This window comes from Choloepus didactylus, chromosome 2 (assembly GCF_015220235.1).
Source record: "Choloepus didactylus isolate mChoDid1 chromosome 2, mChoDid1.pri, whole genome shotgun sequence".
NCBI classification, from domain to species: domain Eukaryota; kingdom Metazoa; phylum Chordata; class Mammalia; order Pilosa; family Megalonychidae; genus Choloepus; species Choloepus didactylus.
Window position 1 is genome coordinate 128,665,917 of NC_051308.1, and position 25,556 is coordinate 128,691,472.

Consider the following 25,556-nt stretch of genomic DNA (forward strand, 5'->3'; position numbering starts at 1 on the left):
GAGCAGAAAAGCTGTTTAAAGTGTCCACACAGGGCATGTGCAAAAGTTCAGAGGAAAGCGGGAGCACTGGACAGGAAGAGCCATGCACAGAAGCACCCACAGGAGCAGCACTTCCATGTCAGCAGAAACATCCTAAAACAGAAGTGGCAGGCCCAGCTAAGCAGGTGCTCTCTGTTGGAGGAAGGGGTTGCTCCAGTTTGCTAATGCTGCCAGAATGCAAAATACCAGAAATGGATTGGCTTTTATAAAGGGGGTTTATTTGGTTTCAAAGTTACAGTCTGAAGGCCATAAAGTGTCCAAGGTAAGGCATCAACATAGGGTACCTTCACTGAAGAAAGGCTATTGGCATCCGGAAAACCTCTGTTAGCTGGGAAGGCACATGGTGGCATTTGCTTGCTCCCAGGTTGCATTTCAAAATGGCCTTCTCGCAAATGCCTCTATAAGCTGCAGCTCCTCCAAAATGTCACTCTTACTTGCTCTGAGGTCCATCTGTCTGTAAACTCCTTTATATGACTCCAGTGAGACCCACCCTGTATGGGCAGGGCCACATTTCCAAGGAAACATTCAATCAAGAGGTCACACCCTAATCAAAGGTGTCACATCTCCATGGAAACACTCAGTCAGGAGGTTCCAATCTAATCAACACTAATACGTCTGCCCCCATAAGATTGCATCGAAGAACGTGGCGTTTTGGGAGACATAATACATCCAAACTGGCACAGGAGTCCAGACTGAAACAGATGTGCTCCACTCAAGGGACCCTGGCCTTATGGAGACTGATGTTCCCCAGTGGAGCTGGAGTCTGCATAGGCAGGTGTCCCTCCCAGCACTGAGAGCCCATGTTAAACAGATGTGCTCCACAGAGCCAAGTCCCCAGTGAGTGACATTAGATTCATGCTTGGTAGAAAGACCTTGCAGAAGAGCCTCCAAGATTCTGCCTGACGGGAATTGCGAAGCATCTGCTGGCCTCATGTTCCTCTCTCTCCTCTTTCTGCTGCCTTTGAGCTCTTCCCACCATCAGGAAGGGACCCAGCAGCCTCCCCAGAAAACCTTGTTCCCAGTCCTTTGAGTTTATGAAAATATAAACAAATTCTGTGATTACTTCTTCCCCCCATAAGCCAGTTGCTGCCTTTTTTTTTCCTCTCTGCAGCAGTGAGGGAATTCTCGAGGCATTTCCCCCAAGCCAGACAAACAGCAGCCTCCAGCTCTCCACCGTCCCAACTCTCCCACTCCAGTCTTGCTCTCAAGTAAAGTCTGGTTTTCCTCTAAAGTTTAGGGCTTCTGCTGAGCAAGCTCTTTAAAGGGGGCTGATTTGGGTCCCTCCAAGGATTTCCTTTGGGACTTGGTAATATTTCTAAGATTAATTTCCATACCATCAACAGAGGAGGCTCATTTAAACACACAAGGAGTGTGTCAGGGCTCATTGGGGACCCTGCCAACCCAGAGGGCAAGACAGAGGTTGGGGACTGCGAATACACTCAGGGTCAGGGCGAGGAACACGGGGCCGAGCCTGGCAGGGACACCTGCCTGCGACCCGGCAGTGGATCTTCGCAGGCACTGGAAGATTTCCTTCCCGCAGTGTCCCCACGTGCCCCTGCCAGTACACTGGGGCAGAGATGAATGTATTATCTTCTCATGGATTCTCTTACTCTTTTCTTCCCCCCTGTTGGGGCTGATGTTCCATCAAGATTGATAGTCGATTGAGTCATTTTCAAGGGGCCCTTTAATGAAGAGAAAGCAAATAAATAAGCCCTGCCTGTCAGCTTAGGCCACCCTTTTTTCTGTGCCACCGGGTTCTGCTTTGTAGCCAAGAAGCCCTCTGCCCTTTATTTGATACACCCGTCACCCTGCCGCAGGCCCCATCAGCCCTGCGCACAGGCCCCCAGGGGCACCAAGGGGGAAGGGTGGTGTGTGGGAAGCAGGGGGGCAGGTGGTGGAGTCTCCTCGGAGCCCAGCATCACCCGCCCACATCTTTCCTGGGTGCAGCATCCTGCCCCCACTGAGGGGCAGTGGTCAAGATCATAAGATATAGGGTCAGTCTGCCCGGGCTCAATTTCCATCTCAGCTGTTTATTAGCTGTGCGATTCGAGGCTTAGCACTTAACCTCTCTGATCCTTGCAAAATGGGAATAACAGAACCTACCTCTTAGGGTTGTTGGGAGAGTTAAATATACCAATGATCACAAAATACTTGGACCAGTGCCTGGTGTATAGTAAGCGTTCATATATTATTATCCCTCATCTTCTCCCCCAGCTTCGGCGCAGAGCACCCCCACCCCAGCAGCCTTTGCTCGGAGCAGCAGTTGCTTTTCCCATAGGGGCTGCAGGCGGGGCGGCCACCGAAGCCGTGTGGAGCCAGTGACAGGCCCAGGCGCGTCCCCTTCCCTGCACAGGGCAGCAGTGGCGCGCCCAGAACGTGAAAGGTTAACTGAAATGCAGAGGGGAGAGATGTTAATAAAGGAGGGTTAGCATGTGTGCAGTCATGCCAGGGTTTGTGGGGGTGGGATGGGAGCTGGGCTAGCCCCGGAGCAACCCCCAGCCCCCTAGCCTCCCTCCTACCCACGCTGGAATTTAAATTAAATTAAATATTGACCGACAAGAAAAGCCTACTGCCAGGGGCACGGGAAGGCACCAACTCCCAAGGAAACAAGAGAGCCCTTGACCAGAGCTTTGCCCTGTGGCCTTGGCAGAAGCCAGGGAGAAGCTGGGAGGGGTGAGGGTGGAGAAGGAGTAAAATGCTGGGGGCATAGGGAATACGAAAGAAGGCCTCCATCCAGGGGAAAGGGCTGGCTGCTCCCACCAACTAGGGTTCACTGAGTAGTTTCAATATTTCCAGCCCTGTTCTAAGCTCTGCAGGAGGGTATAAAGTAGCATAAGACACAGCCCTGCCTTCAAGCGGCTCAGGACCTAGTTGGTATGACGAGACCCCTGCCCCTCTCTCCCCACCAAAAAAAACCCATGGGACTGTACAACACAGAGAGTGAACTCTTTGGTGAACTCTGGACATTAGTTAACAGAGTCATGATAATACTGTTCCATTAAAAAAAAAAAAGATGAGCCCCACATAAATTAAAATTAATGACAAGGGATTTTGCTGGGTCATATGTGCAAAATGAGGGGTGGCCTCAGATGTCCCTGAAAATGAGGGAATTGGAGTGGATGGTTCTTCTAACTTTGGTTTTTTTTAAACTTTTTCTTATGGAAAATGTTGAGCATGTACCAAAGTAGAGAGAATTAAACCCCCTGTGTCGATCTACTGGCTTTAATATTTTGCCCAAGTCGTTTTCCCCACATGACTTTTTGTCCCTGGAATATTTTAAAGCAAATTCCAGACATTGTATCATTTCACCCATAAATATTTCAAGATGTATGGAATAGACGATTTTTAAAGTTTCTTCCATTTCTGATCTGGTTTGAGTGTATGTGTGATGGCAAATGAGACAGGTTAAGAGGAAGGGGTTAAGAGGAGGTGACACGTCCATTTGGGGGCTTATTGTACTTGGGGAATTCTCTCTCTCTCTCTCTCTCTCACACACAAACACACACACACACACACACACACAACAGCCACAGCCCTAAGGACAGCCTCTCATCACCCCAAAACTACCCTTACTCATCCTCACAGCTCTTATCCCAGGCACGGTTGGCTGGAGCAGTTGCGACATGGGGATGGGGTGGGAGAGAGACAGAGACTGAAGGAGAATCTGATCATCATCCATGTATTCATAAAACATTTACAGAAGCCCCACTATATGGCAGGCACTGTGTGAGAGGTGGGAAAAAACAGGCAGCCCAGGCAGACAGAGCCCCTGCTGTCTCCGGCTTACATGGGGGTTCAGGGGGACAGAGAGCAAACAGGTTGCAGGCACTGTGGGAGGGTGCCACAGGACACGCAGAGGGACAGCTCGTCCAGAAACCGAGGCATCAGAGCCAGAGAGAAAGAAAGACAAAGGTTCACAGGATCAGAGACTGAAAGCTTCCAGGCGGGTGTGGGAGGCCACGGGCCCTGCTGAGGACCATGGGAACGTCCTCCACACCCTTTCCTTCCCTGGCATGGCCTCAGGTAGGGTCAGGCAAGACAGAGTCCAGTGCACAGCTCCACTTCCACCTTCCAAAGCAAAAGAAACACCTTGAGGAAATGATCAAGGCTCAGTCAAACTTACCAAGCTGAATCAAACCAAACCCAGAAGTGCTGAGACCGGGGCTGGAAGCTTATAAAATGTAAAAAGATTCTTCTGGGTTTTCCATAGCTCAGTGGAAACATGAAATTGGCCCCAGGCCCTGGAGTAGGCTTTTAAGTGCCTGAGATGAGGTTTGAGGTAGTACTTAAGTGTCTTGGGGACCCAGGAGTTTGGTCCTGCTACAGGCTCAGAGAAAGAGGGAAAGAGAAACTTCTCACTCAAGGTGGGGGTGGGGTGGAGGTGACAGTCCCAGAGCAGCAGCACAAGGCAGAGGGGAGTAGTGCCAGATACAACTTGGAAAGGGTCGTTGGAACAGACTGAATTTGCCCTGTGGGCAGTGGAGAGCAGAGCTCTGTGATGAGTGGGGACACCTGGTGGCTGTAGGTAGGGTCAAGTGGGCCAAATCACTAGCACCTCACTATGTCCTGCCAGGGGCTGACTCTCCGCATCCCTGCCATCGCCTCTCGCGATGCTCTCTCCCACCTGTCACTGCTTCTACCCATCCCAGCTGCAGCTACAAAAGACAGAACCAGAGGCAAGCTAGCAGAGGCGAGACTGGCCTCCAGAGGAACCTCTGCATCTACAGCCAACACTCTCTCTATAAGAATCTGTCAGGTTTACCACACAACCACCCCAGCTTCTGCATCCTAGCTGCCTGTCACCTCCACAGACTTTGACCTCGATTCGCCATCCCCTTTGGACGTGCCATCTGGTTTCTGGCCCTGGCCACATCCCCACCCCTGCTTTGTGGAGCCCTTCCGACTTCACCCCAGCACCCAGCCCACCCTTCTGCAATGTGTGTCCACTTTGTCACCAACCAAAGGCTCGTTGTAGCCATCGCTCCACTTTGCAGTTGAGGTAGTTCATCCCTTTCTGTGAAATGCTTGCTCAGGTTCCCTGGAATGTGGGGCTGCGGATGCTCCGTGTCGAGCCTGGGGTGGCAGAAGGCTGAGAAGCTGCCCCAGGGAGAAGGACTGTTGGATGCACATATGGAGAAGGAGAAGCAGATGGTGCAGGCCTGTGGGATGAGGTCTCTGGGGAGCTTTGCCATTTGACCAGACATGTGTGCCATTCCTCACGGCTTTTTCTTGTCAAGGCCTCCTCCCAAGGGGGCAGAGTGAGGAGGGCAGGGGGAGTCTCCCAGGGTCAGAGACTGGGGAGAAGGGGCTGAGAATGGCCCAGTTTCCAGAAGAACATCCCTATCAAGATCGGAGCAAGATTTTGGACATGCCAACATGGTTCCCCGCCCCACAATGCCCAGATCAGGACATATGCCCTCTCCAGATCAGTCTACGCTCTTTCCCCATCTGAGGCTGGCCGTTGCAGTTTCTGGCATCCCATCCCTTCTACTTTTTCCCTCCAAAGTACAAATGTCCTTTTAGATCACACTGCACAAGCCCATTTAGTGTGCAGGGAGCAACTGACTTAGATATTTAGGAATTATCACCATAAATAACCAAATCCCAATTTTCATTTGAATACTATCCCATTGACAGGTCACCAGTAGTGAATATGATTCCGTCTGCTTCCCTGGTGTTTACCCGCAGTGTCTGGCACCATCCCTGTCTAGTTATAACATTGGTTTGCTCTCTGCTTATCCTCTTTACACTCAGTGACAACATGGGGGTCCTCTAAGATTAGGCTGGGAAAGGGAGGTCTACTGCAGAAGCGGAACCCACAAGGACTACCAGTTGGCTGAAGGCATTATGTTCAAAGGACTGATCAAATTCAGTCGTAATTAATTTCAGCACTTAACTTTTTCACTTCTAGAAAGTCCATTTGGTTCTTTTCCACATGTCTGGTGGTATCTGATAGGGTTCTGTTGCCTGATCATCTTTGTGATTCAACACTTTATTTCTCAAAACATATCACATATAACTGTTCTGTATCAATTCCAGTATCTGAAGTATTGGGGGGGGGTCTTAGTTTCCCAGCTGTGATCACAATTAACATGAAATGGGTTGGCTTAACAAGAGGAATGTATAGGCTCATGGTTTTGAGGCTAGGAGTAGTCCAAAATTAAGGCACCAGGGAGGTAATACTTTCTCCCCCAAGACTGTGACATTCTAGGGCTGGCTGCTGATGATCCTTGGATCCTTGGCTTTTCTGTCACATGGCAATGCACATGACAATGTCTTCTTTCTCTTCTGGGATCTAATGATTTCTAGCTTCTGCCTCCATCCCATGGGCTTCTGTCACTATAACTGAATTTCTTCTGCTTATAAAGGACCCCAGAAATTACATTAAGATTAATCCTGTTTCAGTTGGTCACACCTTAACTAAAAATAACATCTTCAAAAGGTCTTGTTTACAATGGGTTTATACTCACAGGAATGGATTAGGATTAAGAACATGTCTGTTTCTGGGGTACATAATTCACCCTACCACAGGCAGTCTAGAACAATTTTTTCTGTTGACTCTGACTCATTGTTACTGGCTTCTTTAAGATCTTTTTATTTTTTAGCAAACTAATATTCATTTGATTTTAATCTGTGGAAATCCTGAAGTTCTAGGTTAAGGATGCTTTTCTTTAAGCAGGATTTTTATCTATTTTAGCCATAAATCAGGTAGTACTACTACCTTAAGACCACTTTAGCCCAATTCTGGTGTCTAGCTTAATTTGGAAAAGAAAAAAAAACATGGCTATCTGGCAAGAAATGTTGAAGCCCATAGCCTTATTTCCTTTTTGCCTCCCTCCCCACTGCCCTCCCCACCCCCACCAGAGATGGATATCCTTGCCCACAGATTACTCTTATCCCAGTGGTTAAAACAGACCCTTAAGGAGGTAAATCAGGATACAAACGACTAAGTGCTCTGAGGGTGATGGAAAGAAAAGAAATGAGTGATACTCTGCCTGGGGGAGTCTGAAGGAGGTTCATTGGAACTGCATCTGGAAAGATGAGTAGGAGTCTCCTGGCACGGAGAGAGAGGACACTCCCAGCAGGGAGAAGGGCTTGGATAAAGGCCTGGCGTCAGAGAAGAGCCTGCTGCACCCAGAGCACAGATGATACAGCACAGCCGGAGCATGGACAGCAGGAAGAAAGGAAGGGAGAGGGGTTGGCTGGAGATGTGCAGAGGATGCCCATCTCCCAAGCCTACATGTCACCCAAGATCTGTCCTTTTCCTCCACTTCCACACCGAGTCAGTTATCAAGTCCAGCAGGTTCCTCTCCAGAAATGGTCCTTATCTGCCCCTTCCTTTCCATTACCACTGCCACTGCCTCAGTGCAGGCCTCATCAGTTCCTGCCTGGACTGGTGCAGTAGCCTCCTAGCAGGCTTCCCTGCTTCTCCTTTCACCCCCGTCCAGCCCATCCTCCACATGCTGCCTGGTGTGATAACTATTTGACCCTATCACTCCCCTGCTCAAAATCCTTCACTGGCTCCCCAAGGTTTTCAGGAAAGTTCAAATGCCTTGGGATAACGCAGAAGGACCATCATGCTCTGGACCCTGACCACCTCTCCAGCCTCATCTCCCATCTACCCTTTACTCCAGCCAGGAATTCCTTATAATTCTCCAGGCAGCGCTTCTGCTTCACAGGTCCGTGATTTGCACATGCCAGCCCCTCAGAAATCAGCCTATGCCAGCTCATAAGGATGTCCTCTGACCACCCTCCGATTTGATGTAGAGGCCCCTGCTTTGTGCTCACACAGGACCCTGCACACATCCTTCCCATCGTATGATGACATATGATTTGCTCTTCTGTCTTCCCTGTGAGCTCGCAAGCTTTTTGAGGGCAGGGACCACCCCTGTTTATTTAACTTGGCCTCCCCAGGCATGAGGTGAATATCAGCAAATGTTTGAAGAATCCATCAATCCAGAGGGGGGAGAGGTAGAAACTTGTGGGTGGGCCAGGGCAGATGTATGTGTGTGGAGTTAACACACTTGGGAGGACAGCCCTCTAGGCTGGAATCCAGGCAGGCTCTGCCACCACACTTAGGATTCGGGAGTCTTAATTTGCTCATCTGTTCAATGACTGGCCTGAGGCTGATTGCTATGCAGCCCCTTTCCAGCTCTGACATCTAAGGGTCTGCAGATCTGTGACCTGTGGAGAGCAGTGGTTCCTAAAGTGGGGTCCCCAGTTCGGCCACATCAGCATCATCTAGGAGCTTAGTTAGAAATGCAGATTCTCAGGTCTATCTCCAGACTTACTGAACCAGAAATCTGAGGTTAAGGCCCACCAATCTGTTTTAGCAAGCCCTCCCGGCAACTCTGATGCACAGTAAAGTTTGAGAACCACTGGTTTAGAAGAACAGCTTGTCATCCAGAATAACTGCCATTGAGGTGGCAAGACAAGTCACCGCAGACTCCCAGGAACCAAGAGCCAGCAGCTGTGACTGGCCACCGTGCTTCAGTGCAGAGCCAACCTCAGCCATGGCCTGAAGGCCGCACACCCTCTCCCCAGGACCCTTTGCTGGGCGAGCCTTAGCAGCTTAGAGCTTCCCAATGGGGTGTCCAGGCTCCCACCACTTTGAAAGGTTCTCCCATTTCTTGAGGCTGTTCTTTCTAATGTGGATTATCCAAGTCCTTTGACTCATGTTTGTCTTCCTGAGGTGGGACATGGAAAAGAGGAGCGCTCTGAAGTCAAAGAAGCCTGGTTTGGAATACCACGTTGGATAAGCTGAGGACCCTGAACATGTTACTCAACCTCTCTGAGCTTCAGATCCCTCATCTCAAAAATGGGGCTAATAATACCTTGTTAGGCTGTTACGAAGATGAAATGGCCTGTATTGATTCTAAATAGATAAAAGCTATTACTGAATTATCACCATGATGGTTATTAGCTCTTGCTTCTGAGCCTCTTCTCCCCGACTCTGAGTCCACCCCCAGCTGGGGTCTTTAGAGGAACCTCAAGGTTCCACAGTGCCAACCCATCCTTGTGGCTCCTGGCTCACTGCTGGGGCTCACTTTGCAGGGTGAGCCCAGGAGGTGCTGCAGGGACAGGAGCAGATATGTATGTTGGAGGTGGGGGTGCATAGAGTAGAAAAGGAGGAATGATCCGGGGCTCTTCATTTCCCAAGTGTCCCTTCTTGAGAATCAACTGTGCGGGGTTAAATTATTGACAGGAGTATGGCTAGGCTGATGTCCTAGTTCTGGGTCACCTCTGAGGCTGTCTCTCCTTGCTGTCTAACAGGGCTGCTGCCTGCCATGTTGTCTTCTCAGGGACTATGGCTTTAGGCTGGGTTGTGAGCATGGACTTTGGAATTAAAGAGATCTGGTTCATGTCCCAGCAATGCAACTGGCTAGCCAAGCAACCTTGGTCATGTTACTTTGTCTCTCTGTGCCTCCGTTTCCTCATCTGGAAAATGGGGATTACGGTAGTTCCTACTTCTCAGGAAGGAGAAAATGAGATAATGCATGCACTGTACCTGGTATGTTGTAAGAGCTTAAAAAAAGAAATTACAGTGGTGCTGCTCAGTGAGTGATAGGGAAATTGGACAGGAAAAGAGACTGCACATGTGTTTGGGAAGGGATGAACTCATCAGCCCAGGCTGGTGTCCTTGACATTCTGCAAGGTGGTCTACATTGTCCTTTGCCCTTGGATAGGGAGGGGACCTTGGATCCGTGTCCCTGAGCCCACTACGGTGGTCGAGCCTGCTCTGAGAACTCCTCTCCTCAACCTGACCCCCCTGTACAGGACAGCTTCTATCCCCCCACTCCATCCAACTCTGGGGGCTCCAGGAGCAGGGGAGCCCTCAGGCCCAGCCTACGGGGAAGCCACGTTCAGAAGCATCTCAGTGGAGAAGGTGGGGGCAGGAGGGGCACCCTCCCTGCAGAAACTCGTTGAGGACGTGTCTCCCCATGATTGAGCTCTCAGCAGCTGGCCCCCAAATGGGCAGTGCCCTCGGCCTCCAGCAAAGAACGGACTCCCCACCAGACAGTCAGCTTGCCCCAGCCTGAGAAGCAGGCAGAATTGGATGGGGACCATGGCTTGCACTTATCTCTCAGCACCTGGAGGAGGAAATGAAGGCGGCAATTAATTGTACAAGGCAGGGTGGTTTGTGTAGCTTAAGTTCAGATAAAAAGTTTAATTATCCCTAAGCCCTAATACAAATTAATTAGCTTTCTGTATTAGGAGGGAAAGCTTCCCTGCTCTTGCCTCAGCCCAGACATCACTGTGGATTACCGAGGATGTGCTCAGAGAGACAGTGTTTCAGTTTGCTAAAGCTGCTGGAATGCTGTATACCAGAAATAGGGAGCTTTTGCAATGGGGATTAATTGGTTTATAAATGTACAGTTCTTAGGCCATGAAAATGTTCAAATTAAGACATCAGCGGGATGATACCTTCTATGAAGAAAGGCTGGAACACTTCTGTCACATGGGAAGGCACATGGCCAATGTCTGCGGGTCCTTCTCTTCTGGGTTCCTCTGTGGATCCTCTCTCAGCTCCTCTGGGGGCTTTTTTTCTCTAAGTTCTCTCCAGACTTCTCTGGATGTTTCTCTCTCTGCTCTATGGCTTTTTTCTGTCCTTTAGTCTCTTCATAGAGGACTCCAGTAAAAGGATTAAGATCCACCTTGAATTGGGTCAGTCACATCTCAATTGAAACCACCTAACCAAAAGGTCCACCCACAACAGGTCTGCACCCACAGGAATAGATTAAAAGAACATGGCATTTCCGGGGTGAAACCAGCACACAGAGGAAGGCCGAGGAGCGTGGTATCCCTGAGCCCGTCTGGTGAGGGGGCAGGCAGCTACCTCCACGTTGGCTCCAGGTAGGGCCTGGGTATAGTCTGAGGGGAGCCCCATAGCTCACCCACACCTGGGATGTCACCTCCAGGGGGGCTTTCTTGGAGGTGGGGAGGGCAGTGGGGAGGAGGAAAAAAGGAAATAAGGCTATGGCCTTAAACATTTCTTGATATCCATGACTTTTTCTGTTTTATTCTTTTCTGGCCCCTCTCTTTCCACAAAGTTCCATGGAGGAAATGGGCCACAGATGCCTTTAGGAGTTAGAGAGTTGCTTTCAGCTCCCCCACCTCGGTGTTCCTGCCCAGGGAGGATCCCAGGAGGGACCAGGAGATAAAGGGCACTGCCAATGATGGGTCATTCCCATCACAGTTAGCTGCTGTCTGATGAGTGTTACTGTGTAACAGGCACACGTAGTCTTTGCAACAACCTTGCAAGTAAAGTTTTATTCATTTACTCATAACTGTATTGAAAGGGCGTTGAGCAGGAGGATTTGCATTTTGAGAATCTGCCTCTTTGTATCTGCTCTGTGAATCAGAGGGGAACAAAGGTGGAAGTGGGAAGCCTGATCAAGAGGCTTTTGCAGAAGTCCAGCCTTCACCAGGAAACAATGGTGGCCTGGGCCCAGGTTTTATTTAATAAACACTTATGAAGCTCTTACTGAGTGCCAGGCTTGAGCACTTTTATGAAGAGTAACTCATTTTATGCCTTGCAACAACCCTGGGGTGGTAGATATTTTATCAGTCCCAGGAAACTGAGGACAGAGAAGTTGAGTAACTTGCCCAAAGTCACCCAGCTAACAAATGGCAGAGCCAGAATTTGACCCAGATGATCTGGCTCTCAGCCCACAAATTTAACCACACTGTTTGCTGCTGCTGCAGCTGCCACTGAGGCAGCAGAGATGGAGAGAAGGGTGTGGATTCCAGCTGACTCCTCCAGATCCTCATCCACATGATGAGCCTTCAGGTATTACGAGACAACCATCCTGTCCCCCACCCCACGCACACAGCTGCAGAGGAGCAGAGGTGAAGGAAGAGTCGAGGCTAATGAAAAAGGACAAACATAGGTTTTAATCCAGACCTCTTACAACCTGAGTGGCCTTGAAAAAGTTACTGTCTTCTTTGGGCTTTTGGCTCCTTCTCCTCCATAAATAATCCTGCCTTCTAGGATTATTGTAAAACCAACTGATGTGGGTATAAATAACTTCTAACATAGATTGCATATATTGTTGCCTTCCATCCTTCCATTCCCCATTGCTTCTTCTTCAGGCCAAACATTCCCCATTCCTTTGATTGTTTCCCATATGAGAGGATTTCCAGATGATTCGCTACCCTTGCTTCCCTTCTCTGGACATGATCCAGTTGCCAATGTCCTATAGAATATATAGTGGCTGGAGAGCAACACAGCAGCTTACAAGGGGTCTGCATCAAAGAGCAGAGTATAACCATCCACTCCCTTTTCCTGGACACTCCAGAAAAATCCAGCCTCAGATGGCATTAGGTTTTTAGCAGCCACATTACATTGGTGGCTGATATTGAAGTCAACCCCCTGGTGATTTTTAACCTGGACCGCATTTAAGCCAGATCTATCCCATCAGCTATACAAGTAATTGATCATTTGAATCAAAATGCTGGTGGTGTCATTTATCTTTGTTAAAATTAGTCTGATTGGTTTCACACAATGATTATAACCTGTTAGGACCTTTTTGACTCCTAAAGCCCTCAATTCACAGTAACTTTGTCATTTCAAAATTTGAAGAACTTCCTTAAAAATAATCAGCAACAATTTGCAGCCACTGTGGAAAATACTTTCGCGGTACCTCAGAAAGTTAAGTATAGAATTACCATAAGATTCATCAATCCCACTTCTAGGTATATGCCCAAAAGAATTTAAAGCAGTGACTCTGACTGATATCTATGCACCAATGTCCATAGCAGCATTATTCATGATAGCCAAAAGGCGGAAGCCATCCAGGTGTCCATCAACAGATGAATGGATAAACAAAATGTGGTATATACATACAATGGGATATTTTTATGGATATTCAGCCATAAAAAGGAATGAAGTTCTGAAACTTGTGACAACATGGATGAACCTTGAAGACTTCATGTTGACTGAAATAAGCCAGACACAAAAGGACACATATGAGCTCACTTATATGAATGCAAATTCATAGAGACAGAAAGTAGATTACAAGGTACCAGGGGTGGGGGTGGGAAAAGGAGAGTTAATGCTTAATGAGGGCAGGGTTTCTGTTTGGAGTGATGGAAAAGTTTTGTTAATGGATGGTGATGATGGTAGCACAACATTGTGAATGTAGTTAACACCACTGAATTGTATACTTGAAAATGGTTGAAATAGGAAGTGTTAGGTTGTATTTATATTACCACAATAAAAAAATAATAATCAGCAACAGCAGCCTCATCATCATCATCATCACGATTATTATCATAGGATCCAAATGGAGAAGGCAAAATAATAATTATTTTGTTAGTGTGCAGGCTCAAAAGGGGATTGAACAACTAAGCCACAGGAAAGGCAAGGGTAAAGCTATCCTCGGTAAGAATTAGAACAGGAACTCGAACTCCATCAGAACTTCCCTTTCCACTCGGAATCTTTCTACATGTCATCCTTTCTTCCTCTCTAACTACAACCCCTGGCAGATAATACAGCTGCCAACAGCTCCAGAGCTTTACTTGATTCTTGCAGCTTTGACCTCTTTGAAAGGAATTGATCTGGTTTCAATGGTAAAACTCTAGCAAAGGGGAAAGGTGCTCAACATCATTAGCCATCAGGGAAATGCAATTAAAACTACTTCACATCCACTAGGATAGCTATAATTTAAAAAGACAAACAATAACAAGTACTGCCAATGTTGGGATTATAAAATGGTGCAGTCACTTTGGTAAACAGTTTGGCCATTCCTCAAACTGTTAAACATAGAGTTACCCTATGATTTCTAGATTTATAGCCAAAAGAAATGAAAATATATGTCTGTCCGGCGCCGCCCCGCTCGACCCCTGTTCCCCGGGCCGGCGAGGAGAACAGAGGGAGAGAGAGAGAGACACAGACAAACTAACACTCGAGGCACACAATGGCTGTGAGCGCAAGCCTTTTACTGGAGTCAGGAAGAAACTTCCTCTGTTACATTTCCCACACGAGGCCTCATACCCCGTGGGAGAACAACCTCTGTGCGGCCGTCAGGCACGGCTCCTTGTGGGCTGTCTCCCCGAGGCTAGCCCGGGTAATCTCTTATATACAATAGTCACAACCAATAAGCTGGCACTACGTAAGCGTGTACAATAGGCTAGCAGCAACCGCTGCCTCATGCGTCATATGCGGAAGCAGGATGTGAGCGCCATCTTGGCTCACTCGATGGGAGGGGTGTACTCTAGAGCAGGCTGCAGCGTGTCCACTAGGCCCTAACCCGGAAAGCGGCTCTCCACATCTCCCCCTTTTTATTTATTTCAACCCAGTGTCTCCATTGATGAGTGTACTCCCGTGGGCCTGAGTGACCCACTACATGTTTTGGTGCTTTGGGGAGTCTGGACTAGGCCCCTGCCATTTTACGGCGGAACCTCTGGCACCGACCAGAATGCTTACCTCATATAGAGACCGGAGAGCCCGTGAGCTGGAAACAACGTGACTCTCCCTACAGTACTTTACCTCGCAACTGGGGAAAGACGGTTGGGGCAGAAGAGTGGCAATCAGCGTCAAGGACGTCACTAGGCGTCTCTGTGCAATGGCCAGAGTCCAGTCTGGCCACAACTGGAACTCCACCTAAGAGACTCGCCTGAGACAAAATTTAAGACTGCTGGAGTCATATGCTATATCCGGGATACGGCCATGGACTTTGCTGCGAACCTAGCCCCAGAGCGCCCCACCCCGAGTGGTTGGGATGGGGATTGATCGATATAGAAGCTACTGTCAGGAGTATTATGGGTTGAAGACATAGCCATCATAGCGGTAACGCGCAGTCGCTGCTGTGCTTGAAACAAACGTTCTAACAGGCATTTAACGATTACTAAACCCACCAACAATCCTATAGCGAGGAGAACCCAAGAAGTCAGATTGGGCCATGAAAACCAAGAGGTGACTTGGTCCCACAGATTTTTTACAGTCTCGCCCAGTGTGGAAAGGTCGAAACTAACAGGCTTCAATTTCCTAATGTTCTCAAGTCCCTGAAGGTCGGATTTCACTTGGTCGGAGAGATTGGTGAAGTTGGGGAGATAAGTGTCCTTGAGCCACTCGGCGACATCTTGCTGCTCCTCTGTCAAGTTCACCCTAACCGGGGTGACACAAAGCCTCCCGAATAACCATCGGGTATCACACGTCTGCTGGAGAACTCTCCAGAGTCCATCTATTTCTAGTCCAAGTTCATCTATCTCCGCTAGGAGTTTCTGAATGGCCTGGAAATTTAAGTTCAGCATCTGATTGTGGCGGCGTAGCACGTCTCGGGTAAGGTATGCCTCTTGGACGCCTAGACTTAGAGAAGGGGATATTGTTAAGTGAAACAACTTGAGAAACAGGGCCAACCCAGTCGGTTGCCTTGACGGGGAGCCAGACATAACTTGGGCGATACACTAGGATAGCGGGGCGGCGAGGCATCCGGGTCTTTGGAACGGTTGCAGACTGTAGGAGCAAACCCCGGAAGGAAAAGGCACCTTTGAGTCTCATTTTTACTCAAGATCCCTTCACAAGACTGGCGGCTCTTCCCTGTAACGTTAAGAAATTCAAGCAAGACTCCCTTACTTAACTCGCCATTACCAGTTTCACAAGTAGCATTCGCCGCAACTGTGGTGTTGACAACCTTGACAGAGAGGTTAGCAAAAGAGAGGATCAGTGTGTACTCGTTGAAGCTTGTGGAGGAAATATTTCTGTCAGAAGGCAGGTGGTGGAGACCTAGAGACAGGGTACGAGTGAAAAACACAGGAGAGGCGGGAGACCCAGCAGAGAATGGGGCCAGGGTCGGGGGATGATGCCACAGGCCCCAAAGACCACTCTCCTGCGCTACCACAGTTCCACTAAAAAAAAGAAAAAGGCAGATTAGAAGGATTGCTATAGGAGAGCAAAGAACAGAGTTACCGATCCTCTTTTTGGGCAACCGCGGGGTGGTCAGTCCTACTATTATCGTCTTGTCGGTCGTCGCCATCATCAGCAGGGTCGGAGGCTTGGTCTAATGGTTCAGGTTGTATATTCGTTGGCGTTTCTGACAGCTGTTCCTTGGCTTCTTCAGGTGATGTCACGGTTCTCACCAGTCTTTCCGGAACCCACACTGGTTGACGTCCTGGTTCCTGGGGAAAAACACAAACAGAGCCTCTGGCCCAGCTGAGCACCGGGTCAGGGCCTTTGTGGCAACGGCCACACGGCCTGGTTACTGCACCTGGTTCGCCAAACCGTTGAGTGGCAGGGGGCTGACGTCTATTGGGACAATCTCTCTTAAAGTGCCCTGATTGGCCACAGCCATAGCACCCGTTAGACTTTGCCCCTAAGGTTCTCGGGCCTTTTGTAGCCACCTGTAGGGAGCTAGCTAGCATGGCAGCTAGACCTGCATTAGTTAAAGGGCTGCCAGTATCTCTACAGAGCCTGACCCACTCTGTCAAATTTTTTGCTCTGTTTTGTGCCAGGATAACTTTGCACTCCTTGTTGCACTGCTCAAAAATCATTTGCTTAACCACAGTCTCTGCTACTCCTGGATCTGAGAAGATTCTCTCAGCTGCGGTTTGCATCCTGGCTACAAAATCCGCAAATGGTTCTGTGGGGCCTTGGTGTATATTGCTGAGTGAGGCCTGAGCCTCTCCCTTACCTGTTAGCTTTTTCCAGGCACCCACAAAACAGCGGAAGATCTGGGCGTAGACCTCTTGTGGGAAACCCGTTTGGTTCTGGGCATGGGCGCCTCTCCCCAACAGCATGTCAGCATTCCACCCGCCACGTCTCCCCGCCGCATTCCTTGCGGCCTGCTCTTCAGCTAACTCCTCAAACCATGCTTTCCAATCTATGAATCGGCCTGACGGCAAGCAAGCACGGGCTAGCTGAAAAATATCTGCGGGTGTATGATTTAGAGCAGAGAGGTTCTCGATCATGTTCAAGGTATAAGGGGCATTGGGGCCATACTGATGGACGGCCTGCCTCAGCTCCTTCAATAGTTTGTAATCATATGCCTCATATTGGTTGTTGCCTTGGTGGCTAATAATGACCGGGAACATTTCTGTGGTTGATTCAGGCTTAAGCGGTTGATACCCACCTAGTACACCGAAAGGTCTAAAGGTTAAAGAGGGGACCCATTTCCAGAAATGCCTCCTCCCATCTTTTATTGATATGGGGTCTAAGGGGCCTGGGTACTCTGGTGGGGGAAGCAGTTGTGGATACCCCTCCCCCGGCCCGTCTGCAAGGGGTTCCCGGCTCCGCAAAGGCGGATCAGCGAAATTACCGGATTCGGGCACTAGGGGGAGCCCCCGGTAGGAGCCTTTAGCGGGGCCGCTCAACCCGCCCACCGGAAGCTGCGGCGTTTTTTGTGACGCGGCGACAGATGCCGGCGGGGCGGAAGGCCTCGTGGGTGGGGCGGAAGGCTCCTCCCAATCAATTAATGGAGGCGCTTCCGCTCCCTCACCGTCATCGCTATCCGATTCTGAGGCAGAGGTGTCCGAGCTACCACCACTCAACTCTGGCTGCTTGCCTTTATGGGAGCCAGCCGCAGATGACACCGACTGGGCTTCCTGGAGAGCGTGCCGCGCCTCTTGCAAGGCGGAAGACGGAGTTAGGCCTGTAGCTGACTCCAGTTCAAGGACCGCGCGGACGGTCTCCCATATAGGGACTAGAATCGGATCTAAGCAAATGCCCGTCTGACGCGCCCGGTCTATATCGCGACCAAGCTTCATCCAAGAGGGTACACTGAGGCCGCCGGTGGAGGGAAACCAGGGGGCAAAAGTTTCAATATCATCAAGAAACCTCTGTAGGGAGTTTTTCTTAACTGAGATACCCCTCTGCTTCAGGAGGGTTTTTAAAGGAGCTAACAGAGGTGAACTTCCAGACTGCCCCATGCTTGCAGTCGGCACTGTACTTTAACCACTCGGAGAGCTCTTCCGAGTCCCCGGGATCGCCTGAGAACCCACGGGCCCTGACCCTCACGTAAAAGAAACACTCACCCTCTCGCGCTGATCAGGCGCGGGAAGTCCGCTGGTGCCGAGGTCCCCGTACGGGCCACCACTTGTCCGGCGCCGCCCCGCTCGACCCCTGTTCCCCGGCCGGCGAGGAGAACAGAGGGAGAGAGAGAGAGAGACACAGACAAACTAACACTCGAGGCACACAATGGCTGTGAGCGCAAGCCTTTTACTGGAGTCAGGAAGAAACTTTCTCTGTTACATTTCCCACACGAGGCCTCATACCCCGTGGGAGAACAACCTCTGTGCGGCCGTCAGGCACGGCTCCTTGTGGGCTGTCTCCCCGAGGCTAGCCCGGGTAATCTCTTATATACAATAGTCACAACCAATAAGCTGGCACTACGTAAGCGTGTACAATAGGCTAGCAGCAACCGCTGCCTCATGCGTCATATGCGGAAGCAGGATGTGAGCGCCATCTTGGCTCACTCGATGGGAGGGGTGTACTCTAGAGCAGGCTGCAGCGTGTCCACTAGGCCCTAACCCGGAAAGCGGCTCTCCACATATGTCCACACAAAAACTTGTACACTAATTTCCATAGCAGCATTATTTATAGTAGCCAAAAAGTGGAAACAGTCCGATGTCCATCAATTGATGAATGGATGAACACAATGCGGCATATCCATACAATGGAATATTTATTCCTTGTAAAAAGAAATGAAGTCTTGATACATGCTACAACATGGATGAACTGTGAAAACATTATGCTAAGTGATAGAAGTCAGACACAAAGGCCACATATTGTATGATTCCATTTATAAGAAATGGCTAGAATAGGCAAATCCATAGAGACGGAAAGTAGATTGGTGGTTGCCAAGGGCTGGGAGATAGAGCACACAATGGCCAATAACAGCTGATGAGTATAAGTTTTCTTTCTAAGATAATGAAACCATTCTAAAATTATAATGTGATGGTTGTACAACTCCATAAATAAAATAAAAACCATTGAATTGTATACCTTAAATGGGTGAATTTAATGGTATGGTATATGGATTATATCTCAATAAAACCCAGCTTGGGTCAGATGCCCAAGTCTGACTTATTGACTGTGACTAGTGAGGATGGAGGAGAAAGAATCTTTAAGAACATGGCAGCTCTCTGACGACCAGCTCCTCTGGACAGAGTTTATGTGGTGACACTGGGGGAGGGGCAAACACTCCTAGAGGGGGGAGGGTATTTGTAATAAACAGTGGGTGCCCACCTTACTGGCTATTTGTAGAGAATTAAACACTGCATTAAGTGCTTCTGCTGGATTGTCTCATTACACAACAACCCTGTGTGTTAGGTGTATAAAACCCACTTTACAGGTGGTAGAGGCCCAGGTTAAATAACTTTCCCAAGGTCACATTAACTAGTTAGTAAGTAAATGGGGCTAGGGTTCAAACCCCAGTCTCTCTGCCTCTATTCTCCTCTCTCAATCATTACACTCTGGCTTTATACAAGTTGTTGGCGGAAAAAAACACAGAACATACCTCTGGAGACCCAACTTTCTATCCATTCTTTATTACATTCACTAATTTATTCTTTTATTAAAGGAGACTCTTCTAATGTATAAAGACTTTGAACTTCCTTTGCTGGTACAGTAATCTTTGAAAGGGGCCAGAAGACCAGAGATGGTTGTTCAACCTCTAGTAACTATACTCTTACACACACACTTTCCTCTAGCTTCTCAAGAACTAGGACAAGAATACACCTTGCCACAATCATGATGCAGTAAAGTTATAACCTTCTCCTGATCTACCAGCTAGTTAACCCTCCCAAAGCAAGAAATAAGGTTAATTTGGCAAGATTTGTGTTTAGTGAACCAATACTGCTTATTTTCCAAGTGTTCACAAGCTGTCCACTTAATAATCTGCCCTCCAACTCTGCCAGCATTTGATGGTTGCCAAGCGTGTTGGTCTGTGGTTTCTCAGATCTCCTTTCCCCTTCTTTAAAATATCAACAACAGTTTTCTATCTCTAGTCTCTTGGGGTGTCTCTGCCACACCATGATTTCTCAAAGATCACAGTCAGTGATTCCACCACCCCATCTGTGCATCCTTCCTGTTTCCTGGGGTGGGATCCATATGGACCTAGGACAAGAATCCACTGAAGGCAACCAGGCTCCTGTCTGCTCTCCTCTGCCTACCTTGGGTTCCAGATCCTTCTCACCTGCATTTGTCCCAGCCTTTCCAAGGTGAAGCACATTCTTCTCGATGGCAAAAGAGAGCTCGTGGGAGTTGAGTTGTTCTGCTCTCTCTGTCATCAGTTGCCAGCAGACAGTCAGCCCCAGCAGTAGACATAGCTGTCCTCCTTTGTCTTCCCTCAGATGGCTAAAACAGCTTTCCTGTTGTCCTTCGCATTTTTCACCTACCTCAATCATGCTGCAGTTCAGCCTCCCTGACACTCTTTTTACCTGCTCCTGCCACATTTTTGTCCCAGGTAGTGTGCCCCACCACCCACCGCTTAGTCCTGTCATCTGAAAAATCAACCCCCTTTTCTTTATCATTGGAATTATTTGAACTTAAACAATAAAATGTGCTTTTAGAGCTTCCCATCAACAGAGACTATGCTTTCTAGAATGCCCTCGTAAAAATAATAGGTAATGAATAAAGGAATGTGGATTACTCTGTTCCTTGTGTCTAGAGCACTGCTATAGAGCTGCGTCTCAGTTTGTCAGGGCTGCTGTGACAAATACCACAAACTGGTTGGCTTAGACAACAGGAATTAACTGTCTCGTGTTTTGGAGGCTGGATGTCTAGAATCAAGGTCTCCACCGCCCATGCTTTCTCCCGGAGTCTGTGATGACCCGGTGCTGGACCGCTGCGATTCTCGGGGTTCCTCCATCACGCGGCGGTGATCGGCCTCATTCTCTGGCTTCTTATTTATAGTTTCTTCTGACTGACTTCACCCAGATTTCCTCTGCTTAAAAATTCTCCAGTCATATGGATCAAGGCCAGCCCTGATTCAATTTGGCCTCGTCTAAGTAGGATCTTCAACGATCCTATTCACAAACAAGTCCACACCGACAGAACCCAGGGTTAGGACTTGAACTTGTCTTTGTTGGGATGTGATTCAGTCTACCACAAGCTGTATAAGTCCTATATATACATTTTTGCTATTTTCACAATAGCATTATGTTGTAGATTACTCTTATTATCATCATTTTCTGGACAAGGATACTGAGGCCCAAAGAAGTTAAGTAACATTCCCCCCAAGGTCAGTTATTTTGTGGTGGAGCTAGGTACCACAAGGTGGTCTGACTCCAGAATGCAAATTCTCAACCACTTCACTGGAGGCCTGTCCTGACCACCATGGCAGAGGAGGCAAACGCACCACAAAGCTCCCAGAAAGACCACTGCAATCCCTAATGTCAGTGGCATGTCTGAGACAGCTTGAGCCAGCGCAAAGGGCCTGGACACTGGGAGAGAAGCAAGACAGCTCTCTAGACAGGAGCTGACCTAATAGGGTGTTGAGAGGCTTAAATGAGATCATTTATTCATTCACCAAAGACGTGCCAATCACTGGCATGTCCTTCGCAAGCCATATAGGTGTTTGGGAAGTGAGGACCTCATAGTTCTGCAACAGTTCAGCCCACACACTTCCACATCCTCTCTGAAGCCCCAGGATACCAGTGTCCTCTTGAGACAGGTGAATCTGAACCTCCGTATTTCAGCAGCAACAATTCTTGGTCATCCTAAGCCTGTTTCTGCTCCAGACACCCAGTGGGCACAGAGGCAGAGGAGATGGTGTTTCTGGTTTTGGCCAAAGGAGTCGTCACAGCTCTTTGCTTAATAAGACCTTTAAATTATCTCAGTAAAGAGGAGGCTAAATACTTAACCGCTCTGGAGAGTGTTTTATTGATTGGAGAAGAGAGGCTCTGGCCTGCCTGCCTGGGGCTGAGCAGGAGCCTGGCCAAACCAGTCCCAGGGGTGACTGCCAGGGTGTGAAGTACTTAGAGAGTTTCTCCAAGCTCTGGAGAGGAGCCAGCACTGTCCCAAAGTGAATTAAGAAGGGGGCTTAAGAAGCTGAATTTTGGAGGTCATGGTACTCCTCCGAGGCAGCGTGGATAGTGGAAAGGAAATAAGAGCAAGAAGAGTGGGTTTTAATTGCAGCTGTACCCAGCAAAGCAGACGTGGGCAGTCCATTTACTATCCCTGAGCCTCAGTTCCTGCATCTGTACAATGGGGATAAGAATATGAAACTTACATGGTTCATGGAGGTTTTGTGAGGTGAATATGTAAAAGTGCTTTGTAAATTATAAATCTCCACATGAATAAAAGGTGGGTTGATTATTATTTTTATTATCTGAAATAAGAGCATGTTGCTCTTCTGCTTAAAACTTCTCTTTGGCTCCTCATCGCACATAAGAGGAAATCTAAACTCCTCACTGTGGCCCACAAGACCCTGTTTGACCTGGCCACTGCCTACCTGCTCAACCTCCTTCTGTATAACCCTCCCCTGCCCCACTGTACTCCAGCTGTCCTGGCTCCTTGACGGTTCCCAGAACAGGCCGAGCTCCGTCCTCCCTCAGGGACTTCATACTCTCCATTCCCGCTGCCTGGCACACTCTACACAGGGGTTCTGCATGATTGGCTGCTTTCCCTTCAGGTCTCAGCTTAAATGTTACGTCCTCAGAGAGGCCTTTCTTGACCATACCACCACCCCCCACCTGGCACAGCCCGTCTATTCTCTTCATAGAAATAACCAGAAGCCACAATTCTTTTCTGTGCTTGTTTATGGCCTTTCCTTGTTGGATGTTGTCTCCATGAACATAAGGACCTTGTCTGTTTGGTTCACTCCCAAGTCATATCACAGAACCTGGCACATAGTAGGCACTCTAAACAAGTGTTAAATGAATGAATGAATGAATGAATGAATGAACAAAAGAATGAATGAACAGGTGAATAATTGGCAAGGGAAACCTAGTTTGTTTCCCAAATGGCCCTGTCTTCCTCACATACCCCTCTCTCTCTCCCTTTCTCTCTCTCCCTCCCTCTCTCTCTCTCTCTCTCAGTTATGGAGACATGGTGCCCAAGACAATTGCAGGAAAGATCTTTGGCTCCATCTGCTCCCTGAGTGGTGTCCTGGTCATTGCCCTGCCAGTCCCTGTGATTGTCTCCAACTTCAGCCGGATTTACCATCAGAATCAGAGAGCAGACAAACGCAGGGCACAAAAGGTAAGATTCAGCCACAGGGATTGGGGGAGGTGGGGGCAGGTATGGGGTGGGGGCAACAGAGTGAGGGGCCTGGACTTTCACCTTTTTCAGCTAGCAAAAGTCGGGTAGCCAGGACTAGAACGCCTCAGAGTATCGCTGCACAAAGGCCTCTGGCTCTGAAGGGTAGCCAGCTTCATGCCGCTGCCTTCCCATCAGTGCTCCACATTCCAGCCCCAGCCAGCTGCAAAGCACAACACACCCTCAATTACCCATAAACTCATAGTGCTCCCTTTTGGATCTTCTATGGCAGTTTCCTTGGTCCCAGGCTCCCCCTCCACTCTCCCAGCCAAGAGTGTATTGGGAACATGATCTCTCTTTAATGTCCTGTAATAGCTGATACAAAACATGGAGGCAAAAATAAGTTTGCTGAAAAGAAAAATGGAACTGTGACAGGAGAACATTCTGAGGCCACTGAGTCTGGGAACAAATAGCACAACAGGCTTCAGCAGCCTCCAGGGCCTCACTGGTAAAGGCACAGGCTACAGTTGATGGCCAGGAGAAAAGCCATCGGTTCCAAGGAAAGTTTGGGTGCTGTCCAGGGTACATTGTTTATGAAGGCATGGGAGGGTGAAATACATTTTGCTCACCAAATGAGGCAAACGTTTGAAGGCTTTGGTGCTTAGAAAGAAGCCTCCTTTCCTGACTAGCCCTCACCCTTTTTTCTAGAACGGCTCATCCCTCAGGCAGCTTTCATCGGCCACCCACATGTTGAAGGCATCTGGCTAGTGAAGGTTCTCAGGTAGTGACTCTTACTAGGGCTCCAGGCAAGAAGGAGGGGGCTGAAGAGGAGTTTTTCGTTTCTCTTCCATCTGAACTGAAATACGGTGCCCATTCAGCAGCGTCTCCTTCAGGGGGGCCTCCCTCGCTCCACCTCGACCTTCAGGGATCGTGGCCAGAGCCTTTCTGAGCACAGGGAAAGGAGGGATCTCATTGAAAGATTTGGCTTAGGGAGAGGCTGAGGATTCCAACTCCTTACTTTGTTCTATTGTTCATTCATTCCACAAACATCAACTGGGCACCTGCTGTGTGTCAGGCACTGTGCAGTGCAGCTGGATTGTTCCCCTGCCACGTGATGTCTCCTCTGAACTTCCACTTGGAGTGATGGCCCCCAAGTAGCAGGGCTTCCTTGATGTGTCGGAGGAACCCAGAAATTCAGAACAGACCTTGTAAATGCAGACTGAAACAAAGGCACAGGGTTCCTGAAAGCTAGCTCCAAAAGACAGGAGCAGATCATTCTAGTTTGAACCCAACTGTCCTTGTGGTCACCTCCTCCTTGCCCTCTGTCTCCCTCTGCCTGTACTGAAACACGTTTCATGTATCTTGACCTGGGTCTGTAATGTTGGCAGCCTTCCTGAAGCTTTATCTTCCAGCTCTGTGCTGTCCTCTCAATCCCCTCCACACCACTTTCCTACCTCTTCACCCAGGGTCAGGGTTCCCCCACCCCCTCCTCACCTTGCCAGCCATCCCAGAAACAGAAATCTTATCTCTTTCCCTGTTTGTCAGCTGGCAAATTTGAACAATCTCTAAGTCCATTATGCAATCCTAATTAAAGGGGTAGGGGGAAACTGGGATCTCCTTTTCAGATCGAGGAGCCTGAGGCCCTGAAGGGCCTAGAATTCTATAGCAATCCCTCACCTCCACCCAATGTCACCGCATCCCCTCCCAGTGGCTAGGGCTGACCTTCAGTCCTGGCAGAGCAGGTAGGGGTTCAAAGGAAGCTTGTGCCTCTCCCACCAGCTTATGGCTGGGCCCATGCCACTGGCAGCCCCCACTCAAGCTGTTCTCTAGTGTCTCCTCCAGCTACCTTCCCCTCCGTGCCCACTCCTTACCTACTTCCTGAGGCATCTCCTCCAGTGTCCTTTTGCCCTTGCAAAGACTGTAACAGTGGGAATTTCCCCCTGGGATTTTATTAAGCTCATCCTGTGTGATTAAAATCTTATTCTTTCATCTAACAGCTAAAGATGAGTCTCTCTCCCTCCTGGCTCCCTACCCACCCTCCTCCCTCTCCCTCTTCTCTCTCCTTTTGAAATCAGAGTAAATATTTGCAGTGTTTTCACCTAGCCTGGATACTGCTTCTCCTCAAGGTTGCTCGGGTCTGTCTCTCTCACCTTGGGCTTGCTCTGAAAGGAAAAAAAAGAGTACAACCTGCTGCCTGTACAGTCTGTCATCCCGAGTCAAGGAAGGCAGGTCCAGGGGACTTAGTGTGGAGTGGAGGAGATGGGAGATGGAGGAGGTCAGAGAAGCTGATGATAGTTCTTGGCCCAGACCAGATACTTAGGAGACATAACAGCCTCGAAGGAAAGCTCCAGCCCACATGCCTTGGGTGGAAAGGAAAGGT

General features: G+C 48.9%; 1 protein-coding gene across 2 annotated transcripts in view; it reads left to right on the top strand.

The window, feature by feature from the left end:
• The window catches only part of KCND3 (potassium voltage-gated channel subfamily D member 3), a 210,186-nt gene that overhangs the window by 176,198 nt on the left and 8,432 nt on the right, over window positions 1–25,556 (top strand). For both annotated transcript variants that reach the window (XM_037826374.1, XM_037826375.1), the window contains exon 3: window positions 23,017–23,179. In XM_037826374.1, coding sequence (XP_037682302.1) covers window positions 23,017–23,179 — 163 coding nt within the window. The remainder of the gene's footprint in view (window positions 1–23,016; window positions 23,180–25,556) is intronic.